Raw genomic sequence first — 24,307 nt, 5'->3', positions numbered from 1 at the left:
TAATTGAAGTTATATAAAGACAGAACCAATAATTTTTAAAAATCTAATCAAACATTTAATTTCATTCAATTAATAATATACATAAAATGTAGAGAAAAATTAAATGATGCCATGGGACACTGGGTGTCTCAGGCGGTTAAGCATCTGCCTTTGGCTCAGGTCATGATCCCAGGGTCCTGGCATCAAGTCCCGCATCGGACTCCCTGCTCCATGGGGAGCCTGCTTCTCTCTCTGCCTGTCACTCCCTCTGCTTGTGCTCGCTTGCTCTCTCTCTCTCTCTGGCAAATAAATAAAATCTTTAAAAAAAAAAAAGTTAATGCCAAAAAGAAGCAATCAGGCAAGTCCCAAATGTCTTATTTTCTTTAGTACAACTGACCTACTCAATTGACTAAGGCAATGACATGAAAAGAGGAATATTCTAGATTAAGAGAGACTTGAGAGACAATAATCAAATGCAATGCATCAACCCTATTTGAGTACTTTTTTGATGAAAACAATAGCAAGAAGATATTTGTGAGTGTAGTGGTAACTTACTGCATTTTTCTGACGACTAATGATATGAAATACCTTTGTGTATTTTGTTGGCCATTTAGATATCTTCATTTGTGGAGTGCCTGTTGTAGTCTATTGCCCGTATACTTACTGGCTTGTCTGTCTTTATTAATCTGTGGATATATGTTCTGGATACATATCCTCTGTCAGATGTATGCATTATTTTCTCCCAGTACCTTGATTTTTTACTTTCTTAATGGTGTCTCTTAACAAACAGAATTTCTTAAATCTTAGTGATGTCTAATTTATCAATATTTTTTCTTTTATGGTGAATGCTTTTTGTGTCCAGTTTTATAAATCTTTGCCTGTAGTGGGGCACCTGGGTGGTTCAGTTGGTTAAGCATCTGCCTTCAACTCATGTCATGATCCCAGAGTCCTGGGATCGAGCCCTGAGTCGGGCTCCCTGCTCAGCAGAGAATCTGCTTCTCCCTTCCTTCTGCCCCTCTCCCCACTCATGCTCTCTCTCATGCTCACTCTTTCTCTCGAATAAATAAATAAAATCTTAAAAAAAAAAAAAAGAGGGGTGCCTGCGTGGCTCAGTCGTTGGGCATCTGCCTTTAGCTCAGGTCGTGATCCCAGGGTCCTGGGATCAAGCCCTGCATTGGGCTCCCTGCTGGGCGGGAGGCCTGCCTCTCCCTCTCCCACTCCCCCTGCTTGTGTTCCCTCTCTGGCTGTCTCTCTCTGTCAAATAAATAAAATCTTTAAAAAAAAAAAAAGAAAGAAAGAAAGAAAGAAAGAAAAGACCATCCTTTAACCATTGACTTTAACTATTGAATTTTAGTGGTTTCTAACCAGGTATCTAAATATGCTCAGTCTGTTTCTGGACTTTCTGTTCTGTTCTATTGATCCACTTACTTATCTTTGCACCTAACCACAGTCTTATTTACTGTGACTTTAGAACAGTCTTGATATCTGGTAATATAGCTTCTTCATTTTTCCTTAGTTATAAGGATCCTTTGCATTTCTGCACATATTTTGGTTTCCACAGTTTCCACAAAAATTGTGCTGAATTTTTTATTGGGAGTACATTGAATTTACAGATCAATTTGGTTTTTTGGGTTTTTTTTTTTTTTTTGGTTTTTTTTTTTTTAAAGATTTTATTTCCTTATTTGAGAGAGAGAGAGAATGAGAGACAGAGAGCATGAGAGGGAGGAGGGTCAGAAGGAGAAGCAGACTCCCTGCCGAGCAGGGAGCCCAATGCGGGACTCGATCCAGGGACTCCAGGATCATGACCTGAGCCGAAGGCAGCTGCTTAACCAACTGAGCCAACCAGGCGCCCTTTATAGATCAATTTGAATGAAAATTGACATCTTATTAACAATCTTAAAATCAATGAATGTGGGGAGTACCTGGGTGGCTCAGTCGGTTAGGCTTCAAACTCTTGATTTCAGCTCCAGTCATGATCTCAGGGTCATGGTATTGGTCCTCCCCTGCAGGCTCCCTGCTTGGCACAGAGTCTGCTTGAGATTCTCTCTCTCCCTCTGCTTCTGCCCCTGTTTGCATGTGCTCTCTAAATAACTAACTAAATAAATAAATAAAATATTTTTTAGAAATCAGTGAATGTGGTCTATCTAGGCCACCATTCCAGTACAGATGGAGAACACATATCAGGCCAATGAGGAAAGAAGGAACAGCTGAATCAGTGGAGCAGGAAAATTTGGTATTTTATTTGCCAAATGATCAAGTCTGACCTTCAACAATACACAGAAATAAAGCCACGTAGATGAAGGATTTTAATGTTAAAAATAAAACTTAACGGGCACCTGGGTGGTTCAGTTGGTTAAGCATCTGCCTTCAGCTCAGGACATGATCCCAGGGTTGTGGGATCGAGCCTCACATTGGGCTCCCCACTCAGCGGGAAACCTGCTTCTCCCTGTGCCTGCCACTCGCCCTGCTTGTGCTCCCTTTCTCTCTGTCAAATAAATAAAATCTTCAAAAAAAAAAACAAAAACAAAATAAAACTTAAGTGGTGCCGGGGTGGCTCAGTCGGTTAAGCATCTGCCTTCAGCTCAGGTCATGATCTCAGGGTCCTGGGATCGAGCCCCATGTCAGCCTCCCTACTCAGTGGGGAGTCTGCTTCTTCCTCTCCCTCTGTCCCTCCTCCTGCTTATGCTCTCCCTCTCTCTCTCTCAAATAAATAAATAAAAATCTTTTAATAAAATAAAATAAAATAAATACTGGTAAAAAAATCTAGTTGAATATCTTTTAGACATTGGGTAAGGAAATATTTCTTAAATAAAACATCAGTTATTGATTAAAAATGAAAGAACTGATATATTTGGCCATTTTAAGTGGTCATCCATCAAATGAATTTTTTTTTTAAGTAGACCCAACATCGAGCTTAAACTCATGACCTTAACTCATGGTTTAAACTCACAATCAATGGGCGCCTGGGTGGCTCAGTTGGTTGGGCGACTGCCTTCAGCTCAGGTCATGATCCTGGAGTCCCGGGATCGAGTCCCGCATTGGGCTCCCTGCTCGGCAGGGAGTCTGCTTCTCCCTCTGACCCTCCCCACTCTCATGTGCTCTCTCTCACTCTCTCTCTCTCAAATATATAAATAAAATCTTAATAAATAAATAAATAAATAAATAAACTCACAGTCAAGACCTGAGCTGAGATCAAGAGTCAGATGCTTAACTGACTGAGCTACTTAGGTGCCCCTCAAATTAAATTTTAAACCAAAAAAAAGAAAAGTTATAAATTAGGAAGATACAGTTGCCATACATATAACTGATAAAGAATTGATATCAAAAATATATATATTTTTTAAACATTTCTAAAATCAATAAGAAAAGCAAAAACCCAATAGGAATATTGACAGGAAACAAGCACGCATTTAAAAAAAGTGTTTGAGATCAATAAATATATGAAGAGATGTTCAATGAAATTAGGGGTGGGGGAAATGCAAGTTCAAAAACCACAGCAAAATATCATTTTACATCTCTCAACTAGGAAAAGTTAGTCTAACAATAATGTATTAGTCAAGGCCTTGCAAGAAATAGATGGCCACTCAAATTGAGTAAGTTGAGTAGAGGTTATTAAAGGAACTATTTAGGGGTGCCTGGGTGGCTCAGTCGTTAAGCGTCTGCCTTCGGCTCAGGTCATGATCCCAGAGTCCTGGGATCGAGCCCCGCATCGGCACCCTGCTCCACGGGAAGCTTGCTTCTCCGTCTCCCACTCCCCTGCTTGTGTTCCCTCTCTTGCTGTCTCTATCTCTCTCTTTGTCAAATAAATAAATAAAATCTTTAAAAAAATAATAAAATAAAGGAACTATTCATAGAAATGTGGCTAGAGTATAGAGAAACCACAATATCCTGAGGCAGAGATCCATTATTACCCAGAATGTGAGAGGAGTCGGGGGAGGAGACTACCAGAACCCAGAAACAGAGATGACTCTGTGGAAAGGATGCTTGTTAGAAGCTGAGACCTGTAGTTGAGGGACAGAGCCAAAACCACACTTCCACAGGGACAAAATGGAGGTGGGGGATAAATACCTCATTCACTCTCTCTCTCTGATCTCCTGGTAGCCCTCCCATTGGATGAATGCAACTAGAAACCAGAAAAAAAAGTTACAAATTAGGAATATGTATTTGCTATACACATAGCTGACATTGATGCAGTCCATACAGGTCAGCCTCAGGGTACAGAGTAGGATGAAAAAGAGTAGAGAATTGATCTGGAGGGGCAAATGGAAGCTATTCAGCACAAAACCCAAATGTTGGAGAGGATGTATGTTCCCAAGTTCTGTTATTCATTGCTAGTAGGAACTTAAATTAGTAAGCCATAGTTTGGCACTTTAGTTTTATCTTCTGTGGTTGAACATTTACATGCCCAGGAACTCCATTCCTAGAAGTACACCCAAGATAAGCTCTCACACATGCACATCAGGAGACATGTACAAGAATGTACATTGCTGGGACGCCTGGGTGGCTCAGTCGGTTAAGTGTCTGCCTTCGGCTCAGGTCATGATCCCAGGGTCCTGGGATCGAGTCCCACATCGGGCTCCCTGCTCCACAGGGAGCCTGCTTCTCCCTCTGCCTCTGCATCTCTCTCTCTGTCTCTTATGAATGGATAAATAAAATCTTTAAAAAAAAAAAAAAAAGGAATGTACATTGCTGCACTGTTCTCAGTAGCCAAAACACAGAAATAACCCAGATGTCCATCAACTGAAGAAGGTGCTTTGTTCTCACAATGGAATACTTATATAACAGTCAAAATGAAATGTGTCACACATTACAGAAGATCTTATGATCATATTAGAAGAAAAAGTAAATTCCAAAGATAACATGTAATTAACCTATTTATAAAGTAAAAAATAGGTAAAAAATATACTTTTTAGCAAAACATAAATACAGTAAAACTACATAAAAGCAAAGCAAGGGATTAATGAACACAGGATTCAGGGTGATATTTGATCCATTAGGAGAGGAAGGGAGATGGGAAGGAGTTATATATAATTATATATAGGTTATTATCAAGGTTATAGATATTATGCTGGGTGGTGGATTCATGGGTGCTTATAACATTATTTAAAATAAATAACTTCATTGATCAGTTTAGAATAAATTATGATACAAATAAATTATACAAATGAGTCCAAAATCTTAGTGACTTACAACAGCAAGGAAATATTTCTCATATTTACATCCGTTTTAAGTTGGCAGCTGTTCTGTTCCATATCACCTTTATTACAGGACCTAGGTTGAAGAAGTAGCACTTCATAGAACGTGGTAGTCTCATGGCAGAGGGAAAAGAGAGATGGTGAAACCATTCAACAGCTCTTAAAGCTTCTGCTCTGAACTGGCATATGTCATTTTTACACATGACCATGTCTGGTATCAATGGACAGGAAGTATAATCCTGATATTATGTTATAATATCAAAATCTACTACACTAACCAACTAAATAACCAATGTAGGCCCTGAATGGACTTGATGAGCATGTGTATAACCCAAGGGTTGTTTTTTCTATAACTGTGTGCCCCTGAGGGGCGCCTGGCTGGCTCAGTCGGTGGAACAACCTTGATCTTGTAAGTTCGAACCCCACATTGGGTGTAGAGATTATTTAAAATCTTTTTTTTTTTTTAAAGATTTTATTTATTTATTTGAGAGAGAGAATGAGAGAGGATAGGGTCAGAGGACGAAGCAGACTCCCTGCCGAGCAGGGAGCCTGATGCGGGACTCTATCCAGGGACTCCAGGATCATGACCTGAGCCGAAGGCAGTCGCTTAACCTACTGAGCCACCCAGGCGCCCTATTTAAAATCATTTAAAATAATAATAATAAAAAAAACCTATGTGCACCTGAAGTAAAAAATGTCAAAACCCAGCAAAACAAAAGATAAAGTTAGGAGACATGGATCTGGTATCTACATTTCTTTTCAATTGAATTGCATTCCTTATAATTTTCAACTCCAAACAATGTCCTAAAACTTGACTGAATGACCTCTAAAAGAATCAGCTCTGAAAAAAAAATATATATAACCACCTACTTCCCAAGCCTGTGATTAAGATACAATATCTGTAAAGTCAAAATTTTCAGATGAAATTGTGATGCAAGAGTACAGTTAGTTGTCCTATGATTTTCAAAGGGTGAGTTGGAAGTCTCCATTTCTATATGGACTTGTGTCCCAGGAATTACTAGGAAGCGTTTGTAGGATTTTGCTGAAGTAAGGATGGGTACATGCTTTATTTAATCATGTTAACATTAGCCTTTCTCTTTGGATTAGAGTAGTGGGTCTCAAAGTTTGCCAAAAGGCAACCTAGATTTTGGTTAGTTTTGTTTGTGAGAAAGTTTGATTATTTTGAGGTCTGTATACCAGGGGAAATGGGCAAGATCTCTAATAGGAGAGAATCCCATGTCCTGTTGATCCCTACCCGGCCTAGTGAAGAGTCCTTTCACCAATTGAGTGGGGACCGAGTATGCTGAAACACACTAAAATGTGGAGGGCAGAGGCCAAGATCCTTGGGGTATAGGATTATTTCCAATTCAGAAGTGTGGGAATGAGGGGAGAGAGGACATGAAAAGTCAGTGCTATTTTAAGATTGAAATAAACTTTCAGGACTTATGAAGACTTCAGCACACTTAAAGTCAAATGTGGTAAAAAAAACCACACAGCCTACATCAAAATTATTTTTATATGTCTACATAAAACTGTGTTGAGAATTAAACCTGCAAATCGAATTTTAGAGACTTTGGATTATAAAAGGTAATTTTTATATTGTAGTTCTCATATCTTAAAGCCTCTCCATAGGTCCGAAATATTTGTAGGCCCTTGATTAGTTCACAGGTATCAGGCTGTTTACCCATCATTACTTTTTTCTTTTCTCAACTGTGACTCATGTCTCTAAAACTTCCCCACCCACTTACTTAATGACTGAAGTTTTTCTTTTCTTTTTTTATCTTTTTAAAAATTGAGGTATAATTTACATATGGTAAAATAGAAAAATCTTAAGTATGCATTGTATGTATATAATTGTGTATTTACCACCCAGATAAAGAAATAGAATATTTCCATTCCCTCAGAAAGCTCCCTTGGCTTCTTCCCAGACGATAACCATCCCCTTCTGAGATCATCATTCTTCCCACTTCCATTTCCATAGATTAGTTTTGCTTGTTTTAGAACTTTACGTAAATGGAATCACAGTGTTTTTGGTATCAGGCTTCATTTGCTTAGACACTGTGAGATTCATCCATGTTCTATGGTGGCAGTACGTTCTTTTTCTTGCTGAGTAAGCATACCATAATTTGTTTATCCCATCACCTGTTGATGAATAATTGGGTTGTTTCCTGTTTGGGACTATTACAAATAAAGCTGCGATGAACATTTGTATGCAAGTCTTTGTATAGATCTATGTTTTCATTTCTCTTAGATAAATTCTTAGGAGTGGATTAGGTGGATCCTATCGAATGTGTATGTTTATGAAAGTTCTCAATTTTTGATACTGTTAATTCAGTGTCAGTAGGTTCATTTTTCTTAGCTTGGCAAGCCATGGAAAATTAGCCACTGATTTATACTGATAACTTTGTATACCAACAAATACAGATGAATATCAGCTGCACTGGCAGCTGCTTTGTTAGAACGCCAGGGTCAAAGCCAAGGCAAAGCTTCAGCAGCTGTTTCTGGAGCATAATTAATGACTATTCTAGTGTTCCCAGATAACCAGCTGCTATTTCTCCTCTACCTAAATTTAACAACCGAAGCAACATGAACAGCCATTTTATGTAATACTCCCAATATAGTCTCTGTTAAATGAGCTTGGTAGAGAGCTATGTTATGACCAGTGCCCCATTCCAAAATTGTTTCTTACCATTGATGATACCTCTGCATGTTTTAGAGAGGTTCAAGTCACATACAAATTTGTTATATTAGCCTCAACCTTTGTGAGATATTACTTTCTCGTTGCATGTTGGACAGTAACTTTCTAAGATCTGGTGTCTAACGTGCAAGTGTGATTTCTGTGATGTCTGGGAGTTCTGGGAGTAGCTTGAAGGGACAAATACTGAGGTGAGAGAATAAGCCATAAGTGTTATCTAAAATGGGAGGCATCGAAACCGATCTGGTCTTTAAATCAAAACGATAAAGTGAAAGTGGACACAAATGGTGGATGAATTTGCAGCAGAAGGTAATAAGGCATGTCCCACAGGATGACTAACGCCCTCGTGTGAGAGGTGGAAGAGGGGCACCTCTGAATAAAAGAATTTATCTTTTGCACTTTCTTAGACACTGGTCTAATCTTTAGTATATGCCCTAAGGTGGGACAAACAAATACTCTAGGAGGGAGATTATAGCCATTTCATTAAGGGTGTAAATGTGATCTTTTCTTGGGAGTCTTTGGTCACATTAATTAGAATACAGAAAGCCACTTAGCTGTTTCCTCAAAGACCAAGTAAATATCACATCACATCATTTGTTTTTTCAAGTAGTGCTTCTCAAAATGTCTGTGATGAAATACAAATTTTTTTTTCTTTTTTAAAATCTACAATCTGTTGTGAACCAAGAATTTTGGAAAATATAATAAATATAAATTGTTTGAAAAAGAAAAAAGACATACAAAACACAAGCTCCAATTTTTTTTAGTTTTAGCTTTAACAGACATAAAATTAGATTTTCATAAATATAACCAGAGCAAACATAACATAGGGGGAAAAAAGAATATAAATAACTTCACATTGTTCATTAACGTGTGCATAGTGATGAATGATATGTAGAATTACTATTACACTCATAATTTTTTATAGATCCGTAATCATAAGCAAATGAAATATGAAGAAAATAGCAGTTCTCCCTAAGGTGTCTCTATGCACATGTTGAACACAGTACATAACATTTTTCGGAGTTTCTGTGACAAATGAGCTGTTTAAGTTGTGGAGTAGGAACTTCTCTCTCTTGTGCCACCCAACCCCCACCCACCTTGCACTCTCACATCTGTCCACAGGCCCCAGAGTCTGCACTCTTTCTTCTACCCTAGTGAGAAATGCTCCACTTAAAGAATCACCAGCCTCTGCCACTTCCAAGAGTGTCACCTTCCTCACAGGTTTCACATGGGGTTCCTCTCAAGAGTGATTCCTGTTCCTGAGGCATTGTCCTCTTACTTCCATCCAAAGAATCTGATTTGCAGGTATCTTTAGTTCTAACTGTGAATTTTGCCCATGTTTTAAGCCAGAGACATTGTCTCTTTACCTGGGATCTTCACTCCACTCAACTGGAATGGCTCAAGTTCTATCTTTTCTACAGGAAGCCAATTCTCTGGTGGTAGGCACAATAGACAGCTTCAGTCTATCTTTTCTCTGCTGATTTCCATCAGAGACGTTGGAAGAATTCAATATTTTCTTTCCCAACCTACCTGTGATTAAGGGCAGCCATGTGTCATGAATCTGGCCATGAGTTATAAGCAGAAATATTTGGGGGTGAGGGTGTTTGACAACATTTTCTTTCTTAATAAAAGGGACATAATCAGCTAGCACAGTCCCTCCCCTTAATTTTTGCTAAACAGTAGAGACCAACCTTGAGTCCCTTATGAGGCATCATTCTCTGTGAGGAATAGCTAACCACCTGGTAGAAGGTCAATTATGTTAGCTCTCTCTTTCCATCATGGCTGGGACAGAGAGACATCTCACAAGTATAGACACATATTATCTTAGACTTTCTTCCCCTGCCTATGATGTTTATGCCAACATCACCAACCACAGACACAGAATGCTTTATCCACCATCATGGCATCCTGCACAGCATTTTGTCTGAGCAGTGCATTCATGCCTGGGGAATTAACTGGTCTTAACACAAATTCCATCACCTAAAATCAGCTAGCCCAATTGAAAGTGCCAGTGGGAGACATCACCCTAAAAGGCTGGAATTCTGTTTTAAAGGACATAGAATATATTCTGAATTCGAGATCATTATGACCTCCCCCCATACTCAAATACATGCTCCAGGAAGGGGTCAAGTGGGAGTGACTTCTCTCACTATAACACCTAATGGCCACTCACAGAATTTGACCTTTGCTTGTATGGAGGTATTAGTCCCTGAGGGACAACGCTTCCACCTGGAGACATACCGATAGCAATAATGCTACTGAATTGGGAGATGATGTCTTTTTTTTTTTTTTAAGATTTTATTTATTTATTTATTTGACAGAGAGAGACACAGTGAGAGAGGGAACACAAGCAGGGGCAGTGGGAGAGGGAGAAGCAGGCTTCCCGCGGAGCAGGGAGCCCGATGCGGGGCTCGATTCCAGGACTCCGGAATCATGACCCGAGCTGAAGGCAGATGCTCAACGACTGAGCCACCCAGGTGTCCCTGTCTTGAACATTTTTAACTCCTTTAACACGAACAGGAAAAAAAAAAAGTTAATCCACTGGCTGGAATGACTGATCCTAATTACCAAGAAGGAATCAGGTTAATGCTATGCAGTGGAAGTAAATGGGCCTGTATTTGAAACCCAGCGATTCTCTGGCATTCCTTTTAGACCGTCTATGTCCAATAGTAAAGGTTAATGGGAAAACGACAGCAATAAAAAGCAAAAAAACAAAACAAAACAAAAAAAACATATAGAATGATCGAGGACTCAGAATCTTCAGGAATGAGGGCTTGGGTCTCTCTACCAGATAAAGAACCTAGAGCATTTGAGGCTCTTACTGAAGGCAACAGAAATAGGGAATGGGTTGTCAAAGAAGGAAGTCATAGGCATCAACTGACCTCATATCCGATTATAGACATGAGGGCTGTAGTAGCCTTGCATATTTTCTCTTTGCTTGTTATATGTGTTTATATACTAACCGCCATTTTTTCTCTCTCATTTTTATTTCATATACAAGTCATTGGGGGTTAACTTTACAATTTATTCTTTAGGCAACAATATTCAGTGGGACTATAAATGAATATGAGAAATAATAAAGTAAAAAATTAGTGAGTTAATAATTAATATAGCCAACTGTTAGAATCATACATTTTCTTATTTGGATAACTGCCTTGCTAGATAGAAATATAGAGTTGTTTTGTGTTGTATGGGAGCTCATAGTATGTAGAAGTGTAGAAACTGAGTAGTCAAAGGCTTCCACTGTGCCATTATCAGTTTATTGCCTCTCAGCTCCAAATTCAGCCTTCAAAACCTGCTCTGTAAAAAGGGACTGGATCCTTTAAGCATTTCTTCTTTACAGTGAGAATGATGCGAAGCTATGTTAGTAGAGGGCACTGGAGGAGGAAAGGGGCTTCTCTTTCTGGCTTCTCTTCTGAATGGTTGCTGCATTTTGCTTTCTCTTGTTCTTGCTTCATGGTCTGTGGGTTATGTGTATGTGAAAACATTCAGTGATGCTTAGCATCAGCTGCGCCCCAGAGCATGGAGTGTCTTGGAGACCTCACAGACCTGACCTGGACTCAGTGACCACCTTGCTGAGACCCTCCTGATGACACACTGTGTGCTCCAGGCCACATGTGCACAGTGGCATCCCAGCTTTCTCTGTATGCCTGCCCATCAGCCTTGGCTTGTATGTGCCATAGAGGGCTATCTCCTGCAGCCTTCTTGATGTGGATACCATGCATCTCAGCTGTCTATAGTCCCACTCCAACTCTCTAAGTACTTGGCAACCCAGGAAATTTCTCTGCCATCCAATAGGATGCAATCACATCTTCTCCAAGGAGGTCTGAAACCCAGCCTCTGGGAGGGATCTTTCATCTAAGTTTGTCCTTCCTTAGGGTCTCTCCCTCAGCCATAAGGGGCCCTTCAGAATTTTTTGATGTCTTTATATTACTCAGCATTGATTAATAATTCTTTATATTAAAACTCTGTTTAAATTCTGGTGGGATTTCTGTTTTCTGAATGAATCCAAATTGATGCAAACTGACTATAGGAATTGAGTGTTGACAAAAAGCTTCTCTCCATTTTTGGCAGAAGCCCAGCATCATTCACTAAGATCCTCACACTTAAGTTCTCCATGATACCCAACTCTTAGAAGTCTCATAAGGCAGAACAGCTTGCCATCTGCCTCCTTGCCAGATGAGAATCTCCACATTAAAAACTCTCATCTTGGGGTGCCTGAGTGGCTCAGTCGGTTAAGCATCTGCCTTCAGCTCAGGTCATGATCCCAGGGCCCTGGGATCGAGACCCACGTTGGACTCCCTCTCCTTCGTGTTCTCTCTTGCTATCTCTCTCTGTCTCTCTCTCAAATAAATAAAATCTTAAAAAAAAAAAACCCTCTCATCTTTCTCTCCAAGATATGTATTTCTGCCTATCAGAGCTCTAACAGAACATTGGGCATGGAGAAGCTCAACAACTTGAAAGTGAAGATCTGTTTACAATGATGTTATATATTTATGGGGTTTAAGTTCTAAAGTCAGGAACAAAATAAATTTGTTGTATTCTGAATTATTCTATAAAATATCTTAAATGGTTCACAAAACATAATAGATTCTCCAACACTGAAGGATAATATGTATATATGTATGTCAAAAGTATACCATCAATATGCATATATAATTGTCCATATATAAAATATAATTTCATGATTCATATTTATATGAAAGAGTAACATACATATTAATTTATGTGAAACAGTAATATATACCTTATAGTAAGTATGCAGATGATTGTTGGGAAGTAGGAGATTCATGGTCCTAAGTTATCAGCCCTCAGGTTACTTACCAGTTAGAAAGGAAAAAAATATAACTTTACAATGGAGATATCTGGCCATTACAACCTTAACCAAATGATCAAATTTAACATCACTAATAGTGAAATGACACAACCTCATGTTTCCCTGATGTGATACAGCAAGAGGACACAACATTGTCTGTGTAGTATCCTTACCAAATGTGTTTTATCTGGATTTTACCATAAGGAAATAACTAGACAATCCAGAATGTAAGACATTCTGTAGAACAAATAACCTAGATTCTTTTTTTTAATTAATTAATTTATTTATTTGAGAGAGAGAGAATGAGAGACAGAGAGCATGAGAGGGAGGAGGGTCAGAGGGAGAAGCAGACTCCCTGCCGAGCAGGGAGCCCGATGCGGGACTCGATCCCGGGACTCCAGGATCATGACCTGAGCCGAAGGCAGTCGCTTAACCAACTGAGCCCCAAATAACCTAGATTCTTAAAAAAAAAAAAAATCAATGTCTGGAGAAAACAAAAAAGTGGAGGGACTGTTCTAGATTAAGAGACTAGAGACATAACATTAAATGCATGCTTTGTATCCTATTTAAAAACCTGTACAAGACATTTTGGGGACATTTGAGGGAAGTTTGAATATGAGTGAATTATGGAATAATAATTTCTTTGGGTCTGATCACAGTGTTGTAGTTAGAGTTACATGAAATGTACTACTGTGTCTACTGATATAAGTGTGAAACACTGTGTTTTGTGGTACATAGTGATATATGTGAGACATGGTATTTAGTGATATGTGGGAAGAAAATGCCCTTGTTTTGGGGAGATATATGCTGACATATTTAGTAGTGAAGTATCATGATACTTCAATCTATTTTCAAATGGTAGGAGAGAGAGAGAGATTATCAAAAGTGGTAAGTTGTCAACAACTGGTGAATCCAGGGGATAGGCATGTATAAGAATCCTTTGTACTATTCTTTCAATGCTTCTGGAAATTTGAAAAATTTCAAAATAAACAGTTGAAGACAATGTGCCTGTTAGGTGACTGCACTCTATCATATGGGAGAAATAAATGTGGGAAGGCACTGAGCTGCTTGTGGATGTATATCCAAAGACCCCACTAACACAGGAGAACTAGGGAACCAGTTCCTCAACCTGTTTCTGTAAAAGAAGTTTCAGGAGAAGGAATGCAGAATATCCTGGTTGGGGCAGGCGGGCGTGTATCTCAGGAAGGCAGATGGACTAATTTATCAAGAACATGGCTTTCTGATGACTGACATGTCAGTCCATCCTCCTGCTCTGAGGGAAGGAAGATTTCTTCACCCAGAGATTGGAGTCAGAACTCTGAAATGGATCTAATGGGCTAAAAAATTGTTGGCAGAGCTGCATTTCTTCTATAGGCTCTAGGGGAGGATCTATTTCCTTGCTTTTCCAGCTTCTAGAAGCTGCCTGTATTCCTTGGCTCATGGTCCTTTACTCATTGCACATCATTCCAAGTTTTCCTTCTGTCTTCACAGTTCTTTTCTGGCTCTGACGCTCCTGCCTTCCTCTCTAAGGAGCCTTGTGATTATATTGGATCTACTCAGATAATATAGAATAACTTTCTCATTTCACCAAAAACTCTTAATTTAAGGGTATCTGCAAAGTCTCTGTTGCCATGTAAGATAACATAGTCATTCACAGGTTCTGGGGATTAGGACTTGGACATCTTGAGTGGGGACATTATTCTGTCTACCACATTATCTAATTGGCATCGATTGATATGTATATTTTTTCTCCTTTAATTTGTTCATACAATACATTTTGTATGTTTTTAATGTTCTTCCAACATTATCTATTGACATAATCGCTGTACAAATTTTATAGTACATGTTGATATCAGCCTTTTATTTGGAATTTTTGCATCTATAGCCACAAATGTTAAAGTAATTCAACAAGGATGCCATTAGACTGAAATAGTTCTAATGCATTGGTAGCATATCAAAGCAAACCAAAACCTAACCCAAAATCAATGCACCCCAATCAGAGAAAATAAAACTTAAGAACAATTAATAACAAAAAGCCACCTTAGCTTTGCCATACAAGGCAACTGCGTAAGTTATAGCTAATCAAATAATTTCCTTGCTTTGCTTCAGGGTCTTCTCTATAAAAACCTCTCCATTAGCTCCTGTTGGTGGCGCGCTCCTATCACTTTCAGTTTGATACTGCCTGATTCAAATCGATGTATGCGCAAATAAATTCTTGAAAATTTTAGGGTACCTCAGTTTATCTTTTAATCCAAATGAAACTAATCCGTACTTTTCTTTTGGCCTATCTTTATCAGATTTTTGCCAGTTAGACAGAATTAATTAGAAAACATTCCATCTTGGGGCACCTGGGTGGCTCAGTTGGTTCAGCAACCGACTCTTGATTTTGGTTCAGGTCATGATCTCAGGGTCCTGGGATCAAGCCTGGCACTGGGCTCGGCAGTGCAGAGCCTGCTTGGGATTCTCTCTTTCTCTCCTTCTGCCCCTCCCCCAACTCACTTTCTTGCTGTCTCTAAATAAAATAAATAAATAAATAAAATCTTAAAAAAAAAAAAAGCACTCCATCTTTTCCCAGGATCTGAATAAACTAAAAAATCATTAATCAAAAAGTAGCTAAAAATAACTATCTGGTACCTTTCTAACAGTAGTTTTAAAGATATATTTAAATTTTATTATAGCTATTCTGTTCAGGTTTTCTACTTCTTAGTAGAAAGTAGTAATTTCAGGGGGCCTGGGTGGCTCAGTTGGTTAAGCGACTGCCTTCGGCTCAGGTCATGATCCTGGAGTCCCGGGATCGAGTCCCGCATCGGGCTCCCTGCTCAGCAGGGAGTCTGCCTCTCTCTCTGACCCTCCCCCCTTCTCATGCTCTCTATCTCATTCTCTCTCTCAAATAAATAAATAAAATCTTAAAAAAAAAAAAAAGAAAGTAGTAATTTCAGTTTTACTGGAAAATCTACAATTACCTCTACTGTGGTTATGGAGTTGCTCATAACAACCTCAAAATTCTTTTAAATTCTGTTTATGGTTTAACCTTTCCCATTTCTAATGTTCTTGTTTTAATTTTTGTTTTTTTATTGTTTATGAATATTGTGTTTCATTTATCTTTTTTTTAAGATTGCATTTATTTATTTGACAGAGAGAGAGCACAAGCAGGGGGAGAAGCAGGTAGAGGGAGAAACAGGCTCCCCTTTGAGCAGGGAGCCCGAGTGGGGCTGGATCCCAGGACGCTGGGATCATGACCTGAGCCGAAGGCAGACATAACTGAGCCACCGAGGTGCCCCTCATTTATCTTTTAGAACCAAACTGTGCTATTTAAAAAATCTGGCCCACTTCTTGTTTTCTAGTTCAATTTCAGAGTCTAAATTTATTTTTTATTTAACAAAATTGAGTGTTTCATAAGGACACGAGAATGGCCCCAATATAAGGGAATACTCTTAAAGTAAAAAAAAAAAAATCACAATTACACATTCTAGCCATTAACTACTGTTAACAAATGTTAGTGTAACTTTCCAAAGATCTTATGACCCAAGTGCATTTCCATCTGCATTTATGTACTTAGAAAAAGTTTGGAAACACTAATGCATGGCATATAGAGTTCAGTATTGGTATTCCGTGATTTCTACTCGGGACCTAGGCTTGTCCTCCTTCACCTTCCCCGTGGCCTTCTCAGACCCTGCATCCTGAGCTCAAGACTGCCACCCTTCATTCAGGTTCTCCTCTGCCACATTCCCAACCCGTTAGGCTGAGACTACATTTCCCAAACGCCTCCACGATGGGCCCTTACCTGGCGTCCCTGTGGCCCCGCCCGAATTGGGTTGAAAAGTCGGGACGCCGGGCAGCTACCCTACAGCAGTACCAAGGGAGTACTGCACTTTTGGGGGGCGCCGGGACTGGGGAATGAATTCTCATCCGAAACTTGAGCACCCAACTCCACCAGGAAGGATCGTGGGGCGGGCTGAACAGCCCGGGTCCGGGAGGACGCCTAGTTCATGGTGCAGCGGTGAGTCGTTCGCTCCTGATCCCGCTCTCGGAGCGCGGCTCCTTGTGGAGAGGACTCTGAACTGTCTGCTTCCCGGCTTTTAACTACGGTTCCTACTAGCCTCTGGGCATTTCGTAGTGTGCAGCGAGGACTGTTGCACAAGGGTTAACTTAGAGGACTCGGGTTGTGCTGGGGGCGTACCAGCCCACCCTTTCCTCCGCTGTGGGCTACATTTCCCAGAAGCCTCCACGGTCCACAACTTTTTTTTTTTTTTTTTTTTTTACCCCTCAGCAGCCAACTTTTGCTGCTTGGACCTGTCGGTTCGCCCAGGTCCGCAGAGGATGCTCAGGCGAGGTTGGGCCGTCAGCACTGGCCTTCACTGAAGGCTAGGAACACGACGCGACACTGGGTGAGGACTTGTACCGGCCAGGCTCTGGTTAGAGTTTTCCTCCCCGGGACTACATTTTCCTGAGGGCTCCGCGGTATGTGCTACTTCCGGCCGCAGTTGGCTGGGGGTGGTGAGTTGGCGGGAGTTCGGGCGCGAGCGGCTGGGGCGTTGCGGGCCGCCCGACTCACTGGTTTGGGGCGGATTCGACCAGCCTCGCGTGTGAGGACCCGGGAGAAGTGCCCGGTGAGGAGCTCGGGGCGGGGCCGGGGTCTGTCTGGAGTCTTACTTACGGGTGGCTGTCGGGCATTTCTAGGCTGCGTTCTCGCGCTCGAGAAGTAAAGGACGGGGGGGAGGCTGGGGAATGTCGAGGCTTCCACTCTTGACTCGGGGGAGGGAGGTATCAGCCGTGCACCTGCACGAAGTGGGCGAGTGGTTTCATGCTGGCTCTGGAGCTGGCTGGCAGTGTCTGGAGGTCAGAGGTGTCGCTGCTGTGTGACCTGCCTGGACAGAAAGTCCGTGCGATACTCCCCGGACGGGGACTGTGCGCCCGACCTCCACTGCTCGGCGACCGGTGCTGGTGGGGCCGCGCGGTTAGTAGACAGAGAGGCTCCATGTGGCCGCATCGCCGACTCTGCCTTTGGAGCTAGAACTGGAAAGGCACTTCCCTTTGTACTTTCTTGGTCAGCGTTGAGTGGGGTCAGCGAGTGGGTGGGTTCTGGGGCAATCTCAGACCCCGCCTGCGTTTCGAGCCTTTCTAACCCCCATTGGATTCTGGATCCCAGCCGAAACTGACAACCGAAACCGCCACTCGCTCTTCAGCACGGTGAATGGCCGCCTCCCAGGGGCTATTTCTGGTGTCCCGGGGTTTTCTAGACCTTGGGCCTTGGAGACCCTCCTTCCTAGACCTTGGGCCTGGGAGACCCTCCTTCCACTTCCCTGTGCTGAGGGCTCAGGGGATCCAGGCCCATAGCGGTGCCCCCAGTTTTAGAGGACAGGAGTGTGGGATTTTGACTGATGGATCCACGTAGGTTGTGTTTTATCTGGGCTCAGTGTAAGATACAGGGCCTGGAAGAACCCAGTCAGGCTCCTATGGAGGAAGGAGGTCATAGTCTGGGGTTCTCTCCCAGGACTCCCCTCTGGGCCCCTAAGGTCGCCCGCTTTGTGTGATGATAGGAATGGGGGTGGGGTTACAGGCTTCTTTGGCCTGGAGTGGAGCCAGGGTTTGCTCTGACTTGGCCTCGTCTGAGCTCCCAGAAGGGTCTGTTGTCTTAAAGTTTCTTAACCCTTTTCCATCTTTTTCATTCTCTAAGAATCCAGAAGAGGAGAGAAAAGCCACTGTACATCAAAAGTCATGGCGGAGGTAAGTTTTATTTGGCACTCTTTTCTTGGAAGGGGCTTCCTGGTTTTTAAAACAATATCTTGTTTCAGGATTCTATCCAAAAGATTTACAGTAGTGATTTGAAAAAAGGTAAGAGAGAAGGAAACCATATTTATGGAGCAGTTTTCCTAAACCAGACAGGAGTCTAAAGCAGGGCTGTCTGGGGGCCCCTGGGTGGCTCAGTCGTTAAGCGTCTGTCTTCCGCTTAGGTCATGATCCCAGAGTCCTGGGATCGAGCCCCGCATCGGGCTCCTTGCTCCGCGGGAAGTCTGCTTCTCCCTCTCCCACTCCCCCTGCTTGTGTTCCCTCTCTCGCTGTCTCTCTCTCTGTCAAATAAATAAATAAAATCTTAAAATAAAGAAATAAATAAAAATAAACCAGGGCTGTCTGCTTTACATACATTGTCTCATCAATCTAGAATTTCCATTTCCCTGGATTGTATTCATTCCCAGATAGTGTGACAGATGTGCCTCACTGATTTGGCAGGGAAGTTAAAGAACAGAATGAGGTTACTTGCTTCAGGCTCACTAATTTCTTTGTGGTCCGCTTCAGAGTCACATGCAGTAGCCTATTTGCTTCCAAATTTCTTTCTTTTTTTTTTAAAGATTTATTTATTTATTTATTTGAGAGAGAGAGAGAGAGAGAGTGTGTACATGAGAGGGGGGAGGGTCAGAGGGAGAAGCAGACTCCCCGCTGAGCAGGGAGCCCGACGCTGGACTCCATCCCAGGACTCCAGGATCATGACCCGAGCCGAAGGCAGCCGCTTAACCAACTGAGCCACCCAGGCGCCCCTGCTTCCAAATTTCTAACAGCCTGGAAGGCCTGCCTGCCCTGGTTAGCTCTACATACTTTTTTCCCCAAGATAGAAATAACCTAATTGCTCTCTTTTTTAAAAGATTGTATTTATTTTTCAACAGAGAGAGAGACAGCGAGAGGAAACACAAGCAGGGGAAGTGGGAGAAGGAGAAGCAGGCTTCCTGCCGAGCAGGGAGCCGGATGCGGGGCTCAATCACAGGACTCTGGGATCATGACCTGAGCCAAAGCAGACGCTTAACGACTGACCCACCCAGGCGCCCTAATTGCTCTCTTTTTAATGACTAAAGTAATATAGGATTCTTGGAAAAATTTCAAAACTTGAGAAAGCTGATTAAGAAAGTTTGTCACCCATGGTCCCACCATCTAGAGATAGTCACGATTAATATTTTCAGATTTTGTCTGTGCTATGTGTAGGTATGTAATTTTGTTTTCAGAATGGGATCATGCTACTGATAGAAGCAACCAACTTGGGGCACCTGGGTGGCTCGGTCGTTAAGCATCTGCCTTCGGCTCAGGTCATGATCCCAGGGTCCTGGGATCGAGCCCCACATCGGGCTCCCTGCTCCACAGGAAGCCTGCTTCTCCCTCTCCCACTCCCCCTGCTTGTGTTCCTGCTCTGCCTCTCTCTTTCTCTGTCAAATAAATAAATAAAATCTTTAAAAAAAAAAAAAAGAAGCACCCAACTTGTGTTTACTTTAAGCTACTTGTGGTTTCAAGTTCTTTACATGTGTTATCTTGTTGAATCCACATTAATAACCCTGTGAGACAGGTAGGACTGTATTTCTTCAATTCTGTTATGCATTATTTTTTCCTTCACACTTGAACTTTCTGAAATCAGGACTGGTTTTACAATTCCTGGCAAGTCATAGTTTCCTTGATGGCATTTTTTTTCTGGTGTATAAAGTAATGGTGGCTTTACAATCAGTGGTACCTCAGAATTGATGAAATATGGTATTTTAAGTTGACAGATGAGGAAATAGATTCTATTAAGTCACTCCAAACTTAAACAGTTAACAAGTAGTACAACTGGGATCCCTCTACTTTTTTTTTTTTTTTTAAGATTTTATTTATTTATTTGACAGAGAGAAAATGAGAGAGAGAGCACATGAGAGTGGGGAGGGTCAGAGGGAGAAGCAGACTCCCTGCCAAGCAGGGAGCCCGATGCGGGACTCGATCCTGGGACTCCAGGATCATGACCTGTGCCGAAGGCAGTCGCTTAACCAACTGAGCCACCCAGGCGCCCCGGGATCCCTCTACTTTTGCCTACTTGTCAGAGTGTTATCTTTTTTGGTTTATGTTGAGCAAGTTTAAATGTTAAGCATATTCTCTGTCATTTATAAGTTGTTTTAAAAATATTTTTTACAGTTAATCTATTTTGTATGTGTTTTAGATTCAGAGTTTTCAAAAAATGTTTTCTTCCTTTATGTCATGGCCTTCCCTACTACAAATATAGAAAAGTCATTCAGGGGTTCCTGGGTGGCTCAGTCAGTTAAGTGTCTGACTCTTGATTTCAGCTCAGGTCATGATCTCAAAGTTGTGGGGTTGAGCCCTGTGTTGACCTCTGCGCTTAGAACGGAGTCTGCTTGAGGGCGCCTGGGTGGCTCAGTTGGTTGAGCGGCTGCCTTCGGCTCAGGTCATGATCCTGGAGTCCCTGGATCGAGTCCCGCATCGGGCTCCCTGCTTGGCGGGGAGCCTGCTTCTCCAACCCTCCCCCATCTCATGTACTCTCTCTCTCTCTCATTCTCGCTCTCTCAAATAAATAAATAAAAATCTTAAAAAAAAAAAAAAAAGAACGGAGTCTGCTTGAGATTCTCTCTCTCCCTTTCTCTCTGCTCCCCTCCCCGTTCGCACTCTCTAAATAAATAAACAAATAAAATCTTAAAAAAAAAGTCATTCACATTTTCCTAAAGTACTTTGTCTTTTGCCCAAATGATTCAATCTTTAAGCATCTGGTGTGAGATATGACCAGCAAGTGTTGGCTGTAAAATTCCTAATTTGGGGTGTTTATTTAGATTTTTCTTTTCTGTGACTTTGGAGTAGTCAATTTTAAAGAATGGCATAATATTTGTAGTATGTTCAGGGTGTTTTCCTTGGATGTGTCTGAGTGTGGCTCTTCATTAATTCTGGCCGGTTCTCAAGGGTTCCTTTCTCTTCGAAAGACTAATAAAATACTCTTTGTATTTTGAATTAATCTGTTTCTTTCTTTCTCTGACTTTTCTTTTGAATTCTGTGAGAACTTATTGAGTCTGTCTTCCCATTCCCATCCTGGCCAGAACCTTCCTCAGATTCTCAGAGGAAAAACTACACCCTCCCCATCCATTCTTAGCACATTTTGATAAAGAAGAAACTCCAGCTTCCCTTGCCCTAAACCCTTGACAGTTGTCATTTCTCCTTCTGTTTCCTCCTCTCCTCAGAGTGGTGGATTGCCCTTTCTCTCTCTTTTTAAGATTTTATTTATTTCACAGAGAGAGAGTGTGAGCACAAGCAGGGGGAGAGGCAGACAGAGGGAGAGGGAGAAGCAGGTCCCCGCAGAGCAGGGAGCCCGATGCGGGGCTCCATCCCAGGACCCTGGGATCATGACCTGAGCCGAAGGCAGCTGCTTAACCTACTGAGCCACTCGAGCAGCCCCCATTCTCTGCCTTAATGAAAAGCTATGCACTGTTAAAAAAAAAAAAGGTAGAGTCTTACCCTATTTTTGCTATGTGATCATGGGCTTCTTCATAACTTCCTCTATATAATGTGGTCATTATACAAGATTTAGAGAATGTGATAGTGATGGAAATTCACCTGAATGTGTGCTTAAACTGGCAACCTGGAGTTCCCCCAACTCCCACCTCCTGGTCTCAATCCCATTGCTTCTGTCCCTTTCCTATTTGCTGATCTCATGCCTTATGACCTCACTCCACTGTCTGCAGGCCAGATCAGACCTTTTTGTAGGGGTGGATAGTGCATTGTCCTCTAAATGGGCTCCCTGCCTCTTTTACTCCTTGCCAATAAAATAGTCCAGTCATGTCACTTCCTTTATTGAGTGAATCCCTGTTACTTTCAGGACAAAGCTCCAACTCTTTCATGTTCATTATACATTTACTATAAAGCACATTCTATGTTTACTAGAGCACCAATCCTAGTATTGGAATAAAGCGGTAAGTAAGGATGCGTTTAGTCCTGCCAGGGATGACCTGTCATCCAAGACTTTTCCATTCCATTTGCCACCCCCCCAGGCAATCCGATTAATGTGCATCTTCTTATTAGTATGAGTTTATGCAAAATGATTGTCTTGTGTTAAGACCCAATGTGATCGGGTTTTCTGAATCCTCCAGATATGGTTGAGAAGAATGTTACTTGAATTGGGTGCGTTATTCTATGTGGCCATTAAATCAAGCTTGTTAATTTTGTTTGTAATTTAAATAGTTTCTATTTTTACTGATTTTGTCTGTTGTGTCTATCAATTATTTCAAGTGATGTGTTCTCTCATAATGATGAGGATTTGTCATAATTTTCTTTATGTGTGTGTGTCTATATATATTTTTTATTAGGGATGAATACAAGTTATATTTTCACCTTTTACCTCCAGTCCCTGGATATTTATGTTTTGGATGTGTCTCTTATAAGCAGCATATATCTGGGCTTTGGTTTCTGACCTTTATCTTTTAATGAGATTATTTAGCCCATTAATACTAATTGCTGATATAGGGGCACCTGGCTGGCTCAGTCAGTGGAGTGTGTGACTCTTGATCTCAAGGTTGGATGTTCGAGCCCCATGTTGGGTGTAGAAATTACTTAAAGTCTTTTTAAAAAAAATTTCTGATATAATTGAAAATAAATATAAATAAATTACTTAAAAATAAAGTCTTTTTTAAAAAAATTGCTGATATATCATTATTGGCTTAGTTTGTGCTTTTTATTCAACCTTTTCCATATTGTTTTAATCTCATTTCACCCCTCTGTGAGTTTGAAAGTTATAAACTAGTTTCATTTATTTAGTGGTTACCTTAGAAATTTTAACGTATTTTAACTTAACCAGTGTCCTAAACTAAAGAACATCTTTATGTTCTTGCCGAACAGTATAAGAAACTAGGATAATCTAACTGATTAAACTTATATTGTTGTCAGATGTTTTAATTCTATGCTTTTTTTAACCCATAAAAGATTTTTATTTTATATATTTCGATGTTAGCTTAGTTATCCACATATTTACCAATTTCTTTGTTCATTTTTCTTATATTTTAAACCCTCTACCTTGGGATCACTTTTCCTTCAGATGGAAGTACATACTTTAATGAGTTTCTGGGGGTTTTGGTTTTGGGTTTTTTGAAAATGTCTTGATTTGCCCCCATTTGTGAAAGATAGTTTTTTCCCAGCTGACTGAGATAGTCTGCTCTCTTCTGGTTTATATTGTTGCTATTGAATAACCATCTGCCAATCAGATTGGTGTTTCTGTGTAGATAATCGGTCTTTAATCTCAAATTGCTTCTAACATTTTCTCTTTGTTTTTAGTGCTCTGCAGTTTTGATATAATTGTCTAGGGTTTCTTTTTATTTATTTTCCTTGAGACTCATTGGGCTTCTAAATAATGCTTTCTTTTGCTAGTTCTGAAAATTTCTTAGCCATTAGGTCTTTTTATTTATTTATTATTTATTTTTTTTATAAGGAAGCTCCATGCCCAACATGGGGCTTGAATTCATGACCCCAAGATCACGAGTCACATGCTCAACTGACTGAGCCAGCCAGGTACCCCCATTTGGTCTTCAGTTACTGCCTTTTCTCAGTTCTTCTTTTTCCTTCCAGAACTCTGGTTAGATATCTGTTAAACCTCACTTTATCTTCTTGCCCTCTCTTACACTTTCCCGTGTTGTCCTTTTTGATAGCATTCTGCATAATCTCTTTTTATATCTGTAGTCCAGTAATTTTTCTCCAGAAATATTTATTTGAGCCATTGTATGACTTATTTTCAAATATTAGGGTTTTTTTGTTCTATAAGTACTTTTTCCTTTTAAATCTACCTGTCATTTGGGACACCTAGGTGGCTCAGTGGGTTAAGCGTCTGCCTTCAGCTCAGGT

The 24,307-nt window shown here is 40.9% G+C and overlaps 1 protein-coding gene across 12 annotated transcripts in view; it reads left to right on the top strand.

Annotated features, from left to right (window-relative positions):
• The window catches only part of ZNF568 (zinc finger protein 568), an 88,873-nt gene that overhangs the window by 52,141 nt on the left and 12,425 nt on the right, over positions 1-24,307 (top strand). For 11 of the 12 annotated variants that reach the window (XM_064581340.1, XM_064581334.1, XM_064581332.1 and 8 more), the window contains one exon: positions 18,363-18,412. The exons of the other annotated variant lie outside the window; for it this stretch is intronic. In XM_064581340.1, coding sequence (XP_064437410.1) covers positions 18,363-18,412 — 50 coding nt within the window. The remainder of the gene's footprint in view (positions 1-18,362; positions 18,413-24,307) is intronic. 12 annotated transcript variants of the gene reach the window in all.

Source organism: Mirounga angustirostris, unplaced genomic scaffold (genome assembly GCF_029215605.1).
Source record: "Mirounga angustirostris isolate CCGP_5_RB_7025 unplaced genomic scaffold, mMirAng1.0.hap1 SCAF_16, whole genome shotgun sequence".
Taxonomy (NCBI): domain Eukaryota; kingdom Metazoa; phylum Chordata; class Mammalia; order Carnivora; family Phocidae; genus Mirounga; species Mirounga angustirostris.
The sequence above is the reverse complement of the archived record's forward strand: the minus strand, read 5'-3'. Positions and strand labels throughout refer to the sequence as shown.